General features: G+C 35.7%; 3 protein-coding genes across 3 annotated transcripts; 1 reads left to right on the forward strand and 2 right to left on the reverse strand.

The window, feature by feature from the left end:
• Window positions 1-2,178: 2,178 nt before the first annotated feature.
• On the reverse strand, window positions 2,179-3,647 carry LOC108993913. Its single transcript, XM_018968967.2, has one exon. It carries the CDS (start codon window positions 3,518-3,520, stop codon window positions 2,339-2,341), a length of 1,182 nt encoding a protein of 393 aa, XP_018824512.1. The 5' UTR covers window positions 3,521-3,647; the 3' UTR covers window positions 2,179-2,338.
• Window positions 3,648-4,125: 478 nt separating this feature from the next.
• On the reverse strand, window positions 4,126-8,112 carry LOC108993940 (ycf3-interacting protein 1, chloroplastic). Its single transcript, XM_018969004.2, has 6 exons — window positions 7,782-8,112; window positions 7,650-7,694; window positions 7,320-7,433; window positions 6,150-6,230; window positions 4,857-5,021; window positions 4,126-4,410 (listed from the first exon to the last, which is right to left on the reverse strand). Exons 1-6 carry the CDS (start codon window positions 8,055-8,057, stop codon window positions 4,321-4,323), a joined length of 771 nt encoding a protein of 256 aa, XP_018824549.2. The 5' UTR covers window positions 8,058-8,112; the 3' UTR covers window positions 4,126-4,320.
• Window positions 8,113-9,855: 1,743 nt separating this feature from the next.
• Window positions 9,856-17,939, forward strand: LOC108993888 (DNA replication licensing factor MCM6). Its single transcript, XM_018968940.2, has 18 exons — window positions 9,856-10,053; window positions 10,179-10,328; window positions 10,408-10,533; window positions 12,747-12,909; window positions 13,027-13,220; window positions 13,338-13,533; window positions 13,642-13,719; window positions 14,142-14,371; window positions 14,458-14,572; window positions 15,469-15,543; window positions 15,631-15,771; window positions 15,954-16,157; window positions 16,258-16,419; window positions 16,505-16,560; window positions 16,653-16,792; window positions 16,894-17,019; window positions 17,335-17,465; window positions 17,536-17,939. The coding sequence occupies exons 1-18, from the start codon at window positions 9,977-9,979 to the stop codon at window positions 17,674-17,676; spliced, it is 2,505 nt and encodes an 834-aa protein (XP_018824485.1). The 5' UTR covers window positions 9,856-9,976; the 3' UTR covers window positions 17,677-17,939.
• Window positions 17,940-20,044: the final 2,105 nt, after the last annotated feature.

Here is a 20,044-nt window from a genome sequence, read left to right on the forward strand (position 1 = left end):
CAATAACAGCATTTGGTTTAGGTAGCCTGAATGTAACTCATCCGGAGGTGCCCTTGCTCTTCCTTCAACACATGGGAGCTGTATTGTTGCTGATCATCGATCATAATCGCCAGGATCACTGACCTGACCAGGATTCACTTTGCTTTCGTTTCCCCTAATCTTCTGCCACATAATCTTCTGCAGCTATAACAACATGGGCTTTGGGGCTGTAGTATGAGGTAGCAAGATGATTATTAAGCTCCTCTTCCCATGGATGAACATATTTTTAATCGACATGCATGGAAACCTCACATGATTTTTCTAAGGGGCGCTCCTCCAATTAATATTACATTTTTCTACTACAAATTCCAAAGTATTGATAATTAATGTTTCTCAATTCTCGCTTCTGATATCTTTGTTTTTGTTGCCTCAGGAATCTCCACACTTATGATCAGTCATTTATTTCATAGTAGAAGATATCATACTCGATCTAGTTCAAGGCGTATAGTTTTTGTTTTTTTGTTTTTATAAGAAATTAGAAGATTCTTTTAAGAAAAAAAAAAAACAAAACCAAACTCACTTGCATGCACGATATGTGTTGGGGAGACTGAGTTGTGAAACTCTCTCTCTATATATAATATTATTGGAGATAAGGAGATGCATGGTTCCCACTATTTCACTTGGGGTCGTCGTAAGTAATCTAAAGAACTTAAATCTAAGTATGTTAAGGGAGTACTGCTTCTCCACTTTCTCCTTGTGCCTGATACCCACATATATATATATATAATAATTCCAAATCTAAGTGCTAATCAGCAATCAATGCGAATATATGTTAGAAAAACTTCTATATAAGATCCTAAAGAAGATGGTTTAATTTAAGTATCCCAAGTTCCGTTTTTGGGAATTCTAAGGTACTGTGCCCATAATGTCCATGCAGCACTGTCTACCTCAACAACCATCTCCAGGTTCGACCATCCATGATACTGCACTGCATGTACCAACAAAACTCCTGTTACTTAATTATGGGTCCCTGTCAAACTCATATAATGGTTAGATTCATACATTAATTAAGAGGGGCATGATATATGATCTGTGTGTGTAAAAGCCCAGAAAAGTACTAACAGTACATGCTAAATGACATATACATCAAGCAAATGTAGTTATTTTTGGTGTGAAGTCGATAAATTTATCAGCACAAGTAGTTGGTACGGATTTCCTCACCAAATATACACAAATAGGAGATATATCTCGTTAGCTAATCTACTCTCCTCCGAAGTGGAGCTAGCCTAAAAGGAACTTTGAATTAGCTTGGATTTTCCCCTCTTAGTCTTAGAGATTTAATTGCATAGATTCTATTGCATGTGCCTCATCCATCAGTTTCCCTACTTTGGAAATCGAGAAAATGCAAGTTTATTTCGTATCATCCAACAGGAGAATTCATGGGTTTGGATGGTCAGATCAGATGGTTCAATAAATTCCTCATGATGAAGCTCTTTTAGTTGGTTTTTTGCTTAAAATCTAGGCTATGGAACAAACATTTAGGATAAAATCTCAGCTTTAAAAATTGGGTTACTCCTGTGCTATCAGTCGCAAATTACTGATCATCGAGCTCATGATTGTTAAGCGATTCAGTGCTAATTGTTCATTGGTTCAATAACCATATATGCTCATCCTCCTTGCAAATATATTCAGCTCTTGTATGATGCCAGCCATTTGATATTCCTCATACTAGCTTGTAGAGAAGGTAACTGCATGCCGAGCTGATGGATAATTAGCAAAATTGGGAGACTCAGGGGTGTGGACAAGTTCTTTTCATCTGTTTCTCAATTGCGTAACCAGCTTATTGGAGTTTATGCACTTGACAGATCGGGGTTGCCTCACTTTCAACATCAGAATAATACTTTTAAGGATTTATGCTTCCTATATTTTTTGAACATTACTCAAATTCCTATATAATCCATTTAAAATGAGTAAACCTAAATATAGTTTGAGTGTGCAAGCAATCCTTTTAAAAATAGCGTGGAGCAAGCTTTGTACTAATTTGTATATTCTAAAACTGTATAAATAATTTTCTTTAAAATAGACGCGTTTAAATAAATACTATCTATTTCAAGTGAAATGTTGAGGATGCTATTTCCTCGAGGCCTCCCTACAAGGCTACAAGTGAACAACTGTTGATATAGTTGTTCTTTTGGAAGCCACAACAAAGACAAAAGTATAAAATACACTACAAAGGAAAGAAAAAGAAAATCGGGGCCTCCTATGTATTAACTTCTGACAGTCATGGGCTAACGAAAAAAATGGGCGCCTGATACTTTCGTATGCACAAACAGCGTAGATAATGATGATTCAAGACATTTCAAGCACCCTGTGCTTCCAAGAAGGCATTGAATTCCTCCCTGGCCTTGCGCAAACGAGGTGTAATGCAAGAAGCTGGTGAGGTTGGGTGTGATTTAGGGGATGACGTAGAAAAACGAACATGGCGCGGTGATTCATCTGATTTCTTGGCTGCTGCTCTTGTCGAACTATTCTTGAGAATCCCTTTCTGATCTTTATCAAATATGAATGCTGCTGTAACTGGTGAATGTGCATCATTGACGTTAGCTCGGATTAACTCCAATGGCAGATCAAAGTAGAGATTCTTGGAGTCATCATCAGGGTCGTGTGTTACTGCTGATGAAGCCCAAGACCCACATTCGAATTTTTCCAAGGAAACTGTCCTGGATATCACATTTTCATTCTCTGTTTCTACCTTTCTTGCTCTTACTGGCTTTACCTTGCTAAAGCCTGGCAAGAACAGGCACATGGCACCACATTTAAACTCCTTATCACCAGCATCCATGCACCTCACCTTCATCTTCATGTTAATATCTTTGCTAGATTCAGTAGTCTTGGAAATGCTGGCGTAGTACCTGTTATCATATTCAGAAACATCTGGTTTTATAAGCCAAAAATCCAAATCGTCTGATGGGGTGTGTGTTCTTCCATCCGCGCAGGATTTGCTCCGTCGTAAATTCACCTCTCTTTGCAGCGTCAGATGATTGTCCGCTGCAGAGTGCTGGCGAGCCAGATTACTGACTTTTCGAGGATTTTCTTTGGTTTCATTCCTTAATTTCTTCTTAAAAATTGAGCTGAATCGAGGAGAGGAGTTGGCTGAGTTTGGGAGGCTGAAGCTTAAGAACTTGGATTTTGCAGGTGGTAGAGGTGGCGGAAGCGACATCATATTAAAGCTCGCCTTTTTAAACGATGATCCTTTCAAGGAAATAGGATCCACCAAAATCTGCTTTTCCTTCTGCATGCTCTCCTTTTCAACCAAAAGTTTGGGTTTCTCCACAGGCAAGAACTCGAACTCATAGGGAAGATCAGGATGAAAATCCGAGTACTCTACCTGAACTTCCTTGTAGAATTCCTCACGTTCAGCTGTCACATGGACATGGACGTCAACTTCAACTTCAACTCCAACTCCATTGTAAATGTCACGTGCTTGTTGGGAGCAGTGTTTTGAGATGGGAAGAACTGCATCTGAAGTTGGAAGCGCCATGGTGAAAGATGCAGATTGTGAAGCAGAATTGACGGACTGGACTACTTAAAGGAGGAAGAAGACTCGTGGGTAAGTTAGGACGTGCTCAGCATATTCATCAACTTCTTGATAGTGATTTCCACGTTCTCCTGCCTTCTTTGTTTAGTTAGATAAGCCTTAAGGTACATATAAATATAATGCCAAATTTTCTTTGGGGTAACTTCAGCAATAATTCACCTGAGAACGTGCCTTCTAAAAAAAAATTATAAGAGCTGACTTTTGTACGAACAGAACATGGGGCAAAATAGGCTTTGCATCAACAGCATCTAAGGACTAAGGATCAAACTTAAACCAAACCAAGCCAATGACAGTTTTGCCATATTTATAAAACGCGATATAAACATATTGCAGGGACAATTGACTCCAATGGAAAATGTACAGATACATAATATGCTCTCTGTCTCATAATGTACAGATTTCTTCTTCTTTTTTTTCAGAACACAAGGTAACCTTAACATAGAAAATACAAACAAAAAAATAAATGAAGAAAAGAACCTTTTGTTTTTCGAAAAATGGGCGTGTATTATGGAAAAAGAATAATAAGATATTTCACTTGGGGCCGAAGGAGAGATAGATTTACAGCATGCATGGTATTGCTCTCCATTTGGAGAAAAAGGGGATGAAGAGGGAAAACAAAACATATTATTACAGCAATGACATGATTACCAGAAATTTACATTTAATCTCATGATTCTGATGTACGTGCTCGTGCAAGGACCTCTAGCAAGAATCATAGACTATACAAAATGGCAATACAATATCTACTGGAGAGAATTAAAAAACAAAATCAAGACCACTGAGATACCAATGATGACTGGAAAAGCGGTGACCAGGTAAAGTGCTCCATAACCCTGCAAGAAACACAGCTTTCTCGGTAAATGTTTCCAGGATTAGCTAACACAAAGTCACTATCAAAGCTTCTCAACTTCATATTTCACGAGGCAATTCCCCGAGCTCAGTGCACTCCTCATAAGAATAAGATGATTGTGAAGCTACGTTTTAACATGTTACTGGTGTTGCCAGTTAGTTACTGTCATATAGTATAATGTGCTTTTTAATAGATGCATATTGGATTTTAAAAGATAAATCAATGTCAGTGTAAGGCAAAACACCATGCAGTAGAAGCTTTTTGCAGTTTAAGAGCCAATTAACATTCCCAGATATCATAACTTGACAATGGTGATGCTTGCTACATTAACCAGGACTGGAGCAACAAGCCCAAAATATGTTGGACCAAAAGCTGTGTCAATAGCCTAAGAATACTGCTATTTTTCAAGAGAAGGTTAAAGAAACAAACCACAGCTGGAGGCACTTCGGTCTCATCTTTGGCATCACTCTCTTCTATCTCAGCAGCTGAATCCCAATCAAGGTTCAGTCTTTTAGCAGCCTCCTTAGGATCGATACCAGTGTCAGTGGCTTTTGCATACAAGGATTTCCTAGGCTTTGTCTTTGATGCTTCAACCTATACAAAAACACAATAGATGGAATCATGGAAACACAATTGTTCCAGGAAATTGGTAGTAGAGTCAGTAAAATAAGCATGATACACCAGTGGTGACAGGTGAGCCATCTGGAAAATATCTGCATGATCATTTAATCTGTATGATGATCACATCAGAGGTGCTCCAACAAATAAATGCTTCCAGATGGTTCTCAGGCTTACATTTGGAACACTCTCATTAGTTGTGAGGAAAGTTAAAACAAAAAATGTGTATCAAAATAATAAACAATAATGTATTTTGGAAATTCAGGTGGCACCATGTTTTGGACCTTAAAAAAGAGCAGCATAATTCTGAAGAATTCCTTCAGATTAGGGTGGTTAACATCTTGAATTAGATTAAAAACTGAATGCAAGCCTTTTGGAAAGTTTATCTGACTTTGGTCATCACATTAAATGTGTGTATGGTGCTGTTGATATGCATCGTCTGCCAACTTCCTCAAAGTCTGAGCTTTTGTGACTGATATTTTCTGACAGAATTTTCCTTTTTTCTTTACAAAAACCAGCTTCAGTGGCAATTCTAATATTGCTCTTGGAGGGACCAGTTGACATCACCATGGGTACCTAAAATTCTAATGTCTAGAGAAGGATTGAGGTATTACACTTCACATCTTGAACAGTAGCCCATTGTAATCTCGACCCAAAACCATAAATTAGTTGCAATGTACACCCTCCAATGAATTCTTTGATCCTTATTGGTTATGAAGTATACATTGAGGTTCAATATTTTTATCAAATAAAATATATCTCCTATCCCTGTGAAATAGCGGGATACATATATCAGTCTGCCTTTAAGGGGTCAATATTTTGCAAAAACAGAGATTCAAACATAAACCTAATCTTACAACTACTAGAGCCTGCTTCTTGAAACAGTATCAACATTCAGGTTCAAATTTCTTCTACAGACCCCCCAACTCAGAAAATTTTAGCATTTTAGCCGCACGCACTAAATGATGGAGCCTGGAAGTGAGTGAAAATTATGTAAATGTCATTTAATATCAAAGAAAAAGCGCACAGCATTCTTGCAAGAAGCTTTCAAACAATTTTCATCTCTAATAACAAGAATGTCATACGCTCAAGTTACAATAGTACCTCTAAGTTAGGCCATTGAGCCATTTCCTCGGCTAACATCTTAAGAGCAACACGATCTTTTGGTACTTTTCCTTCATTCACCTGGTACATTAAACAATTGCACCATGAGTTGTACCAATAAATTGAATAAGTTTCAAACTCTGTCAGCACTTCACATGTGTCAAAGAAAAACCATCTCTTCTCGTTCTATGGTAGTGAGAAGGTGAAAATGTCAATGCAGAGAGATCAATAACACTTCAACAACACAAATACATTGGAGAAAATATGATATATACAAAGGATGGTAAAGAGTAACATCAATGAATATAGCACTAGATATAACTACATGTCTTGGAATATATATGACTGAAAACAAGTGACCACGTGACATGCTTTTCCTCTTGCAACAAAACTGTCCTGACTTGTCAAATTGTGAAGCTTGTAAAATGAAGTATAGTGCCCTTTGATTCTGTGCTCTAACTGCATCCGAAATGATGCCAATAAGGGATCTGATCAATCTTAAAAAGTTCACCCTTCAAGTCTAAACTCTTTTCTTTCCCCTTCTCATCATTATATATTTTGCAAGAAAATAAGTTCAATAATATACTGCTTATGAGTAAGGAACTAAAGAAATCCATCAAAGCAATTATGATTTAAACCAGAGAATTTACAAACAAAAACCCATTTCATTATTTATAGGTGCAAATATTTCAGACCCTAACAATCCTAATTTAAACTATATAGTTGCTTTGGATCCTGCAGCTTGCAAATTTAGTCAACAATAAATAAAGGAAAATACTTTAGTCACAAAGGGATTACACAAAAGTAAACCCACAAACTTTGAATAAATAAAAGAAATCATGCATTCATGGCTAGCGAACTACAAATAAAAGAAATGGCTAGAGAACCATAAATGACCATCAAGCATATGATTCTGGCTTCAGACTGGGAAAAAAAAAAAAAACCAATAAAATGAGAGAGCAATAAAATATGGGAATGATGAACTGTTACATTAATTTGAAAAGAGTATCATATATTACTTAAATTAATGCTTTGCTATCAAACTTCCACAACCTAATTCAATTTAAAAAGTTTTCAAACACAATCATGGAACTATTACAATTGTAGTACGCCTAGTTCAGTTTTTGTAAAATATGAAAAAAACAAAAACAAAACAGAAGCAAGGCTTACTTCTTCCAAAGCAGTAACTAAGTCATCCCTAGTTGGGGCATCAGGATCCTCGATCCCGAGTAATCTCCTGCGCTCAACTTCTCTTGGGTCCTCAATCATTACGGTCAACTTAACCTACATATTTAGCAACACAAAAATGAACTGAGTCAGCTCCACGCGCATGGGAAATTTAGTAGTGGGAATTCCCAAAAAAAAGCCCCAAAATTTACTACAACATTGAAGTGTAAAGAATTAATCAAATGGTGAGAAGGAAATAAAATATAGAGTAATAGAAGAACAAGAGTAATTGAAGTAGAAAGCTGAGTGTAATTGAAGTAAAAGAAGACTGACCTCACTGAAAAGCATGTCTCTATTTTTCTTGAGAAGCTCCAACACCTAGGGGAGACAGATGAAGTTACTATACTAAATTCTCTTCGGTACACAGAAAAATATTGTGAGAGAGAAAGAAAAACAAGAACAGACATTTTTTATTTGGCGAACGTATTCGAGGTCTAAAGGTTCTGGTGGTTCCTCAAAGTCATCTTGCTGCTCGTCCTCTTGGGTAGATGTTGTCTCTTCCTTACTCACAAGTACAACAACTCCACTCCTCCTCGGACGACGGCCGCACAGATAATGGAGTGGGAGGGCATCGCGGTGCAGCTGGTGGTGGAAATATAAGGTGGGTACCGTTGGAATACGAGAAGAGGATGATGCAACAGCAAGTGGGAGTTGAAACAGTGGCAAAGCCATCCCTTCCATAATTCCAACTGAACCACTGGCCACGGCTTACGATTTTGATTTTCTTGCCTTTCTTGTTTGTTTTTCCCCTTCACCAAACAGATATTCCGCATAGTCTTGGCCCATCCCAACTCCACCCATGGGCTGAATTGAATAAACTTCTTCGCAAGCATATGAAAGCCCAGAAAGCTTGGATCTTAAGCTCACTCAACTTTTTAACCGGTCCAGTTCTCCTGCTACTTGAAGTGGACTCGAGGCTGCATGGACCTTTTAAATAGAAAAGCTAAAAGCTAAAAGCTAAAATCTCCTCGGCTGTCGAGTTCATATTGTCAAATCCCATTAAAGCTACATGGGAGTTTTAGGTCTCATTTGAATTCATAAATTATTTTATATTATCTCATCATAATGATTACATCATTATAATTTTATTAAATTTTTATATAAAATATAATTAGGAGGGTAATCAGCCTGATTCGGTCCGGTCAGATTTTGGATATAATTTAAGACCGAATCAGTATGCACCAGTTTTGTATTTTTAAAAATCGATTACGCACCGGTTACCCTCCTAAACCAATACTTCTGGTTTTACTGGTTCCGGTCTAGTTCGATCCGATTTTCCAGTTTAAATAGTATTAGTATTAGGGTATAAAATGTAATTAATATACTAATATATATTAGTATTATTAATGTATTATGTATTTATCAAACGGACTATGTTGATAACTTATTAGGCTATAAAATGTTATTAATATATATATATTATGTTTAAAACATAATATCAAATAAATTTTCATGTTTAAGATTAAAATTTTATATTATAAATTATAATGACATTATCTTATATATCATTATAATTTATATTATTATATAAAAAATTTATATATAATATAAAAAATATTATATATAATATTAAAAAAATTAATTTAAAATATATACTATAGTGAATCTGTCCGATCTGGTCCTAAAAAGTATAGAACCAGAATCGGACTGGTAAAGGCCAGTTTTAAAATTAAGGGAACCGGTCCCGAACCGAACCGGTTCAACCAGTCTAGGCCGATGTTTTGGTTCCCGGTTAATTTTTATACCTGTAAATATAATAAATAATTCAACTTTTTAAAATGTTAAAACAATAATATTATTAAAAAATAATATTATAATAATATTTTTTCAACTTTCAACTTTTATTTTTCATCTAAAACCATCACATCTCATCTTTTTATCTAAACGGGCCTTACTCTCCGAGTAATTTAGTAAAAATAAATCATGAGTTCAAAATTTCAAGGAAGTTGGGATTTATGCTCATAATCTATCCCTTGATTTAGTATTATTATGTTCTTGATGAAGTTGGGACAAGACTATCACTTAGATTTATTTTAAAATGTGTCTTAGAGACTGGTTTAATATGATTAAAAATGTCTCAAAAAAGTATAGGTTGTGAGGTGGTAAATAGTGATTGATGAGAAAAATTTTTCATTACTAACTTATCTCATTTAAAAAAAAAAAATTACTAACTTATCTAAATAGGTAATAAATTAAAAATATTCATCAATTCTTGAGTAGATCTCTTCTCCAATTACTTTCATATAAATTTCAATCATTGTTTTTAAATTCAATGGAGGGATTTTACCTCATGAGCATTTTTTTTATTATTTTCAAATTCAAGTTCAATGCGTTGTTTTTGGGTGAGAAGGTCATTTGTGGGCTTATCAGTTAGAGGCTGGACACTAAATTTTAATGGGCTTTGAACTTTGGAGTCTGGCCCACAAAGCAATCGGGTTATCGTATTGGTTTTTTAGCGGGAAACCGCTTCTTTTCCCGCCACAGAGAGAGAGAGAGAGAGAGAGAGAGAGAGCTCTTTACCAGTTGGATCAGAGATACAGAGCTAAGGCTTGGTTTTGCCCCATCTGATTCAGAGGAGGAGGAAGAAGAAGAAGAAGAATATGGACGGGTTTGGTGGTTACTTCGAGGATGAGAAAGCTGTTCGGGTGGAGACCATTTTCCTAGACTTCCTCAAGAGGTTTGTTCTTCTTCTCCTGAGATATTTTTGTTTAATAACGATAATGATGATGATGGTGGCTAATACGAATTGAGTCCTTTTGTTTCTGTGTATGGAATCGAATGGATCATGGATAAATGAATCAGCTTTAGACTTGGGAATTCGGTTGAGCCTTATTACGAGGCGGAGATCGAAGCAATGAAAGCCAGCGAATCCACCACCATGTTCATCGACTTCCATCACGTCATGCTCTTCAACAATCTCCTCCAAAAGGCCATTTCTGAAGAATACTTGAGGTTTTTTTTCTTTTCTATTTTCGAATCTTTTATACATTCGAAGACCTAATTCCCTAAGATAAATATCCTTGATTAATAGGTTTGAGCCGTATTTGAAGAACGCCTGCAAGAGGTTTGTGATGGAACAGAAGCCTACTTTCATAGCCGACGATAACCCTAACAAGGATATCAATGTTGCCTTCTTCAACCTCCCTCTCTGTAAGAGGTACAGCTATCTTTTGATTATTTTCAGGAAAAACAACCATTTCCAGTTTAATCTAGTTGTATATAATAATAAATAAACGATTTACATCCTAATACTTTCAACTTTGAGATACAGAAAAAAGCCCATTCATTAAATAGTCTAGATAGGCTAGATAAAACTCATGTAAACTTATATTGAGCAGTTGAGTTTTCTTTAATTTTTTGTAAATGCAATATGTATGTGAGCTTTGTCTTTTAAGTTTTTAAGTTGTACTTTCCTAGGCAACCTGTTTTGATAGGAGCTGGTTGTTGTCGAAAGTTTACATGATCTTTAGGAAAAGGAGAACAATTGAAAAATAAGTATTTTTTTTTTCCTTTTTCTGGGTGAGTTCTACACCTGAAAATTTCACCACAACCAATAAAGGTCAAGGTGTAATGCCCTAATAAATCTCACACTGAGTGCAAAAAGCATGATAGAGGTGAAAGGGTATGACAAGGATGCATTGAGTGTTAGGGCCCACATTGGTTCCTTACTAGGTAGAACTCTAGAACTCAGCTGTATAATTATTTCAAAAATAAATATTTCAAGGAGCTCCGATTATAAACTTGATTAGTCTTTTTGGAATAATATAAGTCCATATTTTGCGCAGACTTTTTATTGGGTCGTTACAAATGATATTAGAGATGACTTAGCAACATCAGGTGGTGCACTGTTGGGGCATTCAGTACATGAGTATAATATGGGCCCTGACAAGGACATCAAGGATATGAGTGGCAGATATTTTAAGCCCCATTTGGTTTCACATATGGTCTCATTCCATCTCATCTTATCTCAATTCAACATCCAAATATCATTCAAATACAAATAATTTTCAATTTCAAAATTTCAAAATTTTCATCTAATCATTATCTAATCATTACAACTTTTCCAAATTTCTAAACAAAACACAAAAAATAATACAACTTTTTCAAATTGCAAAACAAAAATTATATTAAAAAATTATATTCTAACAATATTTTAATTTTATAATATTTTTATTCAACTTATTTTTCTCTCTCCTTTCCCAAAAATCCATAAAACATCTTAACTCAAACCGCTTCACAAACTATTCACAAATTATCTTACTACTATTCACATATTTCTTATCTCATTTGTGTAACCAAACAAGGCCTTAATGCCCCTTAAGTCCCATGTTGAGTGGGAGAAGTATGATACAGGTGAACAAATATGATGAAAGTGCATTGAGTGTCATGTCCTACATTGATTCCTTACTAGGTGGAATTGAGCTTTATAATGATTTCAAGGAGCTCTAATTGTAACCCTTGACTAGTCCTTTAAGAGTAGAAGTCTAAAAATGACTTGTTTTTTCTTTGGGTTGTTGCAAATGATTTTTTACTTGATTGGTTTGGGGGACTACATTAAAATATTACACGAAATAAAAAAGATTATTTTTATGATAATATTGTTATATAGCTACAATGGAGTACAAAGAAGACTAAGAAATAGAGCTTATAAGTCCCAGGTACCGATACATACTTCCAAAAAATCTTCCATTCTTTCCTCCCACTGCGTATTATGGTGATGCCAGTCAAATCAACAATAACAATGACTCACCAAACCTTCAAATCCAAGCTGTTACTTGTACTTTGCCAATATTTGACAATGTGGGCTCCATTTTGCAGCATGGGAATAAGAAATATCATATGTATTAGTAGCAGCAACCTCATTATCATATTCCCCAACTCATTGCAACAAGGGAAACCTATCCTATGCTAAGTTGTGTAGCACTAATTTTGGCAGCAGTTAGGGTGGAGTCGGTACTGAGCCTTAAATAGGAATCCTAGTCGGGTATATTATTGTAAGATATGCTGTTTCTGACTGAAAGTAGATAAACCCAAAGTAGTTTCTACTTCAAGGAGTATAACTGTAACGAGTTGATATGATTGAGCGTTCAATTGTAATCCAAAATTTGATCTGGGAGAAGTGATAAAAAGCCCAGCTACATTTGTTCTCCCTTCCCCTCAGGCTCTGCCATAGACCAAAGACTGCTGCAAGTTCAATGTATTCTTTTAGTTCTTTTGACCTTGATAACATCATACAAAAGGCTATTATTTTTGTTCAATTTCTTGGTTACTAAAACTGACAAATGTGCATCTATTTGAATTTCTTAATCCCAATTAGATTAGCTAAAAATTGTTTACAATTTTTTAATCCTTTATATATTCCATCGGTAGATTGAGGGAGTTAACTACAGCAGAAATTGGAAAACTAGTATCAGTGACAGGAGTGGTGACTCGCACGAGCGAGGTTCGACCAGAGCTTCTTCAAGGGACTTTCAAGTGCTTGGTTTGCGGGAACATCATAAAAAATGTTGAGCAACAATTTAAGTACACTGAGGTAGGTTATTTGTTGCTTCTTAGAACTAAATATTATGATTTGGTGTTATCTGCTGACCACAATGGTGGATTTTAAGCCTAATATTATTGTGGTTTGGTGTTGATTGTGGACTTGCAGCCAACGATATGTGTCAATGCACTTTGTTTAAATAGAACAAGGTGGGCATTGCTTCAGCAAGAAAGCAAATTTGCAGATTGGCAGAGGATAAGAATGCAAGAGACTTCTAAAGAGATACCTGCTGGCTCCCTTCCTAGATCACTGGATGTTATTCTTCGCCATGAAATTGTGGAACAGGCCAGGGCTGGTGACACGTAAGATAAATTCATTTTCCTGGATCCATGTTGGGTCACTGAGTTGTTTAAATGTCTTTATCTGGTTAATTCAATCATCTAAGTCGTAATTTTGCTTCATCTTCTATGCACCAATAGGGTCATTTTCACTGGCACTGTGGTTGTCATACCGGACATATTGGCATTGGCATCCCCTGGCGAGAGAGCAGAATGTCGTCGTGAAGCTCCTCAGCGCAAAGATTCTGCAGTTGGAAATGGAGGTGTGAGGGGCCTTCGAGCATTGGGAGTGAGAGACCTCTCTTATCGCCTTGCCTTTATTGCCAATTCAGTTCAGGTAGGTCATTGAGATGTCTTTATTAGATGAGATGTCAGTAACCCTGTTACTTAATTAAATGAGATGTCTTTCTATGGTCTGTGTTTCATAAATGCCTCTTTTATGCAGATTTCTGATGGTAGAAGGAATACTGACATCAGGAATAGAAAGAAGGATGCTGAAGAAGATGACAACCAGCAGTTCACAGTTAGTTCATCATCCACAGTTTACTGTTTCTTATGGGTCCCTGTTTACCTGAGATGTAGTAATTTTTATACATAATTGGCTCGTGTTGTATTATGTCTCATTAATAGAGTTCCTTTGTTGACTTTGTGATGATAAATTATGCTTCTCTTCTTTATTTTGATGTTTTATGATTTGGTTCTTTGAGAAGAAAATTACTTTGTTTATTAGGTAATGTGAACAGTGAAACCAATATACTGTATGCATCCCAAGAGGATATCTTTCAGCTGTTGTAATTCTCAGAATGTCTTTGTATGTTTGATCAGTCATTTGTCCCTGGCTCTCATCTGGTTTATACAAGTTGTTCTACTTCAATACGATGCTTGAGATTTCCTACATATATTTGGGAACCTAATCCCCAATCGTGTTTATTTCTTATTCTGCAGGCAGAAGATCTAGATGACATTCAAAGAATGAGAAATACTCCTGATTTCTTCAATAAACTTGTTGATAGCATTGCCCCAACTGTGTTTGGTCACCAAGATATCAAGCGAGCAATCCTGCTTATGCTCCTGGGTGGCGTCCATAAGTTTACACATGAAGGGATCAATCTGAGAGGGGACCTCAATGTCTGTATTGTTGGAGATCCCAGCTGCGCTAAGTCTCAGTTCCTCAAGTATGCCACTATTTCTGCATTTATCATTTCAATATTGTGATTTATAGAAATTCAACCACTCACATATGTTGTTCTATGAATTCAAGGTATACTGCAGGCATAGTTCCAAGATCTGTTTACACATCTGGAAAATCCTCATCTGCAGCTGGGTTGACTGCAACTGTGGCCAAAGAACCAGAAACTGGTGAATTCTGTATTGAGGTAACATTTAGTTTATGTTGCTCCTTTTGAAAATCCATGAATTTTTAATACACTCAGAGCCTGCATTGGGACGACCAGAATTTAGAGACAACTTCTACAAAATGCCAAAAGTGATCATTTCTATGATTGGGTCAATAGTACTTCATTAGTTCTACTTGTTACTAGGGTTAAGAAACAAGGAGAGTCTCAGATACGACCAACACAGATCGATGGTTATTAAGCTGCTTTGAATCAGTAAATTAAGCCTATAAGCCGTATTTCGAAATCAAGTGATAAGACTTCTTAGCATAATTCCAGCAGTAAGTTTGTAGACCAAAGAATATTCTACTCGTAATTTTTTTAGTCATGACTCCCAATGCAAAAAACTTGCACTCGTTCTGTGACTGTACTCTACTAAAAGTTAGGGAATCATATACAAGTAGTCCTGGCAAGGACTTGAATTTTGTTTTGCCCATTAGCATGGTTGTGGCGATGCTTGTCAATCATCAAGCTTGCAAGTCTTGTCTCAATTATACTGTCTCGAGTATCAAGCTTTGTAGGGAAAAATAATATTTTCTTATCTAAGAAATCTAGATCAAAGCACTATTTGTACAATGGGAAAGTGCCGATTTCCAGCTCTTCAAAGGACGTGGAAAGGACTTTCAACTAAAATCACATGAACAGGATGAGTATACTAGTTTAGTTATAACACAGAAAAGCTATTGGCAGTCTTAATCTGAACTTGATATTTTCTTGCTTGGATGTGCGATATTTTTCTCAGTTTTGGGATATATAAATTCCTAGTGTAAGTCATCCTTAAATTTTTCTTACTTTTTCCTTGTATATAATCTCTTTGCATAGACGCCCCAAACCCCAATTTTTAGATTGCCTAATATATCTCATCTGATTTTATCCAGGCTGGTGCACTGATGCTTGCTGACAATGGCATTTGTTGTATTGATGAATTTGACAAGATGGACATCAGAGATCAGGTGCTTTATCTTTGTGGTTTATTTAAATCAGCTTGGGATACTATGCATAGACAATTTCACATGTCTGATTTGTTAATGAACTTGAAGGTGGCAATTCACGAAGCCATGGAACAACAGACGATAAGCATTACAAAAGCAGGAATACAAGCAACACTAAACGCTCGGACATCAATTCTTGCTGCTGCCAATCCCACAGGGGGGCGTTATGACAAATCTAAACCACTCAAGGTGAGAAGATTGTTGCAACTGATGAGTGTTTCCAACAGTACATGGGTTGTTGTCCTAGTCTTTCACCCCAGTCCACTGTTAATGCTTGAGGAAAATGACATGTTTGCCTTACAGTGGTGTGACCAATTAATGTTGATGTATTTATTAATGAGGATTAATCTCATTATATGTTTTCTTTCCAGTATAATGTGGCTCTTCCTCCTGCTATTCTCTCAAGATTCGATTTGGTATACGTTATGATTGATGACCCAGATGACCAAACTGACTATCATGTTGCTCATCACATTGTAAGAGTACATCAAAAGCGTGAAGAGGCACTCAGCCCTGCCTTCACAACGGCAGAGCTAAAACGTTATATTGCATATGCAAAGACTCTGAAACCCAAGGTCTGGTATATATTTTTTATAATCAGCAGGCAGTTATTTTGTCTTGAGAAGCTTTTTTGTCAATGTAGTTTTCCTCCTAACAGAGTCTAGAATAATGCAGCTAAACTCAGAAGCCAGGAAACTGTTGGTGGACTCTTATGTTGCTCTCCGAAGAGGTGATACAGCTCCTGGTAGTAGAGTTGCTTATCGCATGACAGTTAGGCAGCTGGAGGCACTGATAAGGCTGTCAGAAGCGATTGCCCGATGTTATTTGGAAACTCAGGTACTTAAACTTTTTGGCTACTTATCCATCTGCATTGACATTGTTACGCATTTCCGTGTTAGACTTCACAGATTTTGCTTTGTAGGTACAACCACGTCATGTTCGTTTGGCAGTGAGATTGCTAAAAACATCCATAATCAGGCAAGAGAATAATGAAAATGTGTCAATGGTCCTCTTTATCAATCTCTCATAGTAATTGTAATGGCCATAATGTTAATTACTTTGCCATGCAGTGTGGAGTCTAGTGAGATTGATCTGTCAGAGTTTCAAGAAGTTCATGATGATGGTAATGGTGGTGATGGAAATGATGGCACTGGCCAAGATGATGCTCAACCAAGCAACTCTGCAGCTGAGCCAGCTTCTGGGAACACCGGTGAGATCATATTGCCAGTGCTGCTTTTTTAGATCATTTTTTGTTTGAACTCTTATGTAAGTGACCAATCTGTTCATTTTAATTGGTTTATGATGGCCCAGAAAGTGGAGAAGGTACTGGAAATCGCCAAGGGAAGAAGCTTGTGATTACTGACGAGTATTTTCAGAGGGTTACCCAAGCTCTAGTCATGCGCCTTAGACAGCATGAAGAAGCTGTAACACAAGAAGGTAGACCGCATGCTCCCTTTGCCATTAATTGTTTTAATATATCAAGTTTTGATCTGAAAATTGTACCATAAGAGTTTTGCTGGATATTGTTACTTTAAGTTCAATATATAAGATTTTAGTATGTATCATGTATGTATGTGCCCGCATGCATTGTGTTGAAAATCTTAATTGCAACACATTTTGAGATTGGACCTGAGATGCAGATTTGGAAGCTCTGGTTGATAAGAACCATGCTGCTACAGAAGTAATTCATGATTTGTTCTTTGTCATTTTAGTTCATTGCTTTGAAACATGCTGTGGACTTTGCTTTTGCAGGGACTGGATTGGCTGGAATGAGGCAAAGGGACTTGATCCAATGGTATGTTGCACAGCAGAATGAAAAGAATAACTACAGCTCTATGGAGGAAGCAGCAAATGAAGTATCCAAGATTAAAGCTATCATCGAGGTAACTAATAATCTTGCATCCTGCCAAGTATTTTTTGGATCATTTTAATCATCAAATGCTTTTGGTACAGAGTTTGATACGAAGGGAAGGCCATTTGATAGTGGTAGATGACGGTAGGCAAGCTGCAGAGGGCGAAGCTGCAGAGCAGCCATCATCTGTATCTAGAAATGACAGAATTTTAGTTGTTGCTCCAAATTATGTCATAGACTGAGTCAGCAAATTTTTTAAAAGCAGTAACCAGCTCATCTAGTACTCAAAAGTTAGCCTTCTGTACTGCAGCAAATTCACCTTTCCGTTACGATCGGTGGATCCATTACTGCTTAGGTTCCATCAACAGCCCAGCACGGGTCTCGGCCAGCCATTATACTAACGAAGGGAAGAATGGTTGCCTGAGCGAGTGCTTGGTGTACAATGTTAGATGTATGTTATTCAAAATACTGGTGTTTCAACGGTTTGTTGCTGCTACTGGTGCAATAGTTGAATTTTATTTTCCTTTAATCTGCTGTAACTTGGTGTGTAATAAAATATTCTTGAAGCCTAATTTAATTCTGAGTTGCTACTTGAATTTGAACTCCATGACCATGAGATGTGGGTGTTGAGTTCATTAATTTGCTACTACTGTGTCTATATATCATTTAGTTTGAACTGGAGAGTGTTCAGATTATGGAGCTTGAAATTGCACCTCAATTTCTTTGAACAGACTAAATTACATTATATAGGATGGCATGCATTCATATCCAACACCAAATCATATATATTGACTGACAGGCACATAGTAAATATATATATATTTAGATACTTTGTGACAAAGTCGATCGAGGTTATCTTTGAATTGTCTTCTGTTAATTTAGACATGCTGATTATTCAAATTTATATTGCATATTCACGATTTCACTCTTTCTTTTTTTCCTCTAGAAACTTTTATTTTTTCCTTTTTTTTCACTTTAATAATAATCCATATTTTCTATGCCCCTGCCGACTTTTTCTTCTCATGTCCAATACATTATATGAAACTCAAGATCCAGAATTGTACCGCCTAGATTTTGTCTGTAGGATGGAAAGAGCACTGTTATAAACATAAATAATATATATATATATAAAAGTAAATTTATAAATTAACGTGCTTTTATAGAATTTGATAGATCTATTTTATAATAAAAGTAATTTTATAATTTGACGTATCACGGCAAGTTACATCAAATTATAATTTACTTTTGTGGAATATTTGTAGGGTTAAAGTATTTTCCGGATGAAAAATATTGGGTTTGGTAGCGAGTAATCAGCTAAACATAATATTCAAGCAATTTTTCTGTGGTTGAGAGTTTATATCACTTTTGAAAACTACAGACAACGACAAATATTAGGATGAATGGTGAATATTAGCTAGGTTGGTAAATTTTCTTTTTTCTTTTTTCTTTTCTTTTTTAAAAAAAAAATACCAAATACTAATCATGTGATTAATCATAATCATCTAATCTGATATGATTTTAAAAATTCCAACGCCGCAAATATTTCAAAATTGGATAAGAATAGGAAAGAAAATTGAAATAGAAGGCTTTTATCACAATAATTACTATCATTTTCAGGATGACACAGAATCCATTAACATGTCATTGTCGGAAGAGTTCTCCACTCAAACGCTAAACTACGTCATCCTTGTTTCATTCGCCTTTTTCCTAAACAACAAGAACAACAAATAGGATTAATCTATGAGTTTTCTAAAATGACGCAGACTTTTCATATTTTATATACGAGTATTGCTGAAGCTTGTTAAAAAATAAAATTTCACAAAAAAAAAATTTATAAATTGACATGATTTTACATGATATGTTATATTTACTTTATAATAAAAATAATTTTATAATCTAATGTATTATATCAAGATTCGTCGTTTTGTGAATAATAACATTGCTGCTCCACCATATTTATATCTTGGAATAACTTATATACACGCACAACTGGCCAGTTTAATTTTATCTTCTTTTGTGATGTAAGCCGTATTATATTAATTAAAAATGAATCAAGAAATACAACACCCATGCATATGATGAAGTTGGAAAACTGAATTATTATACAAGTTCATGATTAACGACCTTCTTAAATTAATCTCAAGACACGATTGATATGATGATCAAGATCATCATAAAGTTAGTAGCTAGGTTGGTTAAATTAATGCCAGTAATTAATTAATTAAAAGATAGATTAAGTTAATTAATTAAAAGTGGGCCTACCTATATATATGTGTTAGGTTTTATGAGCTTTGAGTACTTTGATCAAGGTCGGTTAAATCTCACCAGATAGATTACCCCAGTACTTTGATCAAGGAAGCAAATTAAAGATGATGATAAGTATTCTTTGTACGTAATCGCGGATTGCGTTAGCGTCGGATAATCATTTAAAAATAAAATACAAGATTTATATAAAAAAAATTAATATTTTAATAATAAATAAAGTTAAAACAACTACAACCGGTAGATTTATTTGAAAGAGAAGGATATAATAAAGTTACAATTAAATTTATTAAATGACACTATATTCGCACATTAACAATAATGATAAATACAATAAATGGAATGGAT

The sequence above is a fragment of the Juglans regia genome, chromosome 3 (genome assembly GCF_001411555.2).
Source record: "Juglans regia cultivar Chandler chromosome 3, Walnut 2.0, whole genome shotgun sequence".
In the NCBI taxonomy this organism is placed as follows: domain Eukaryota; kingdom Viridiplantae; phylum Streptophyta; class Magnoliopsida; order Fagales; family Juglandaceae; genus Juglans; species Juglans regia.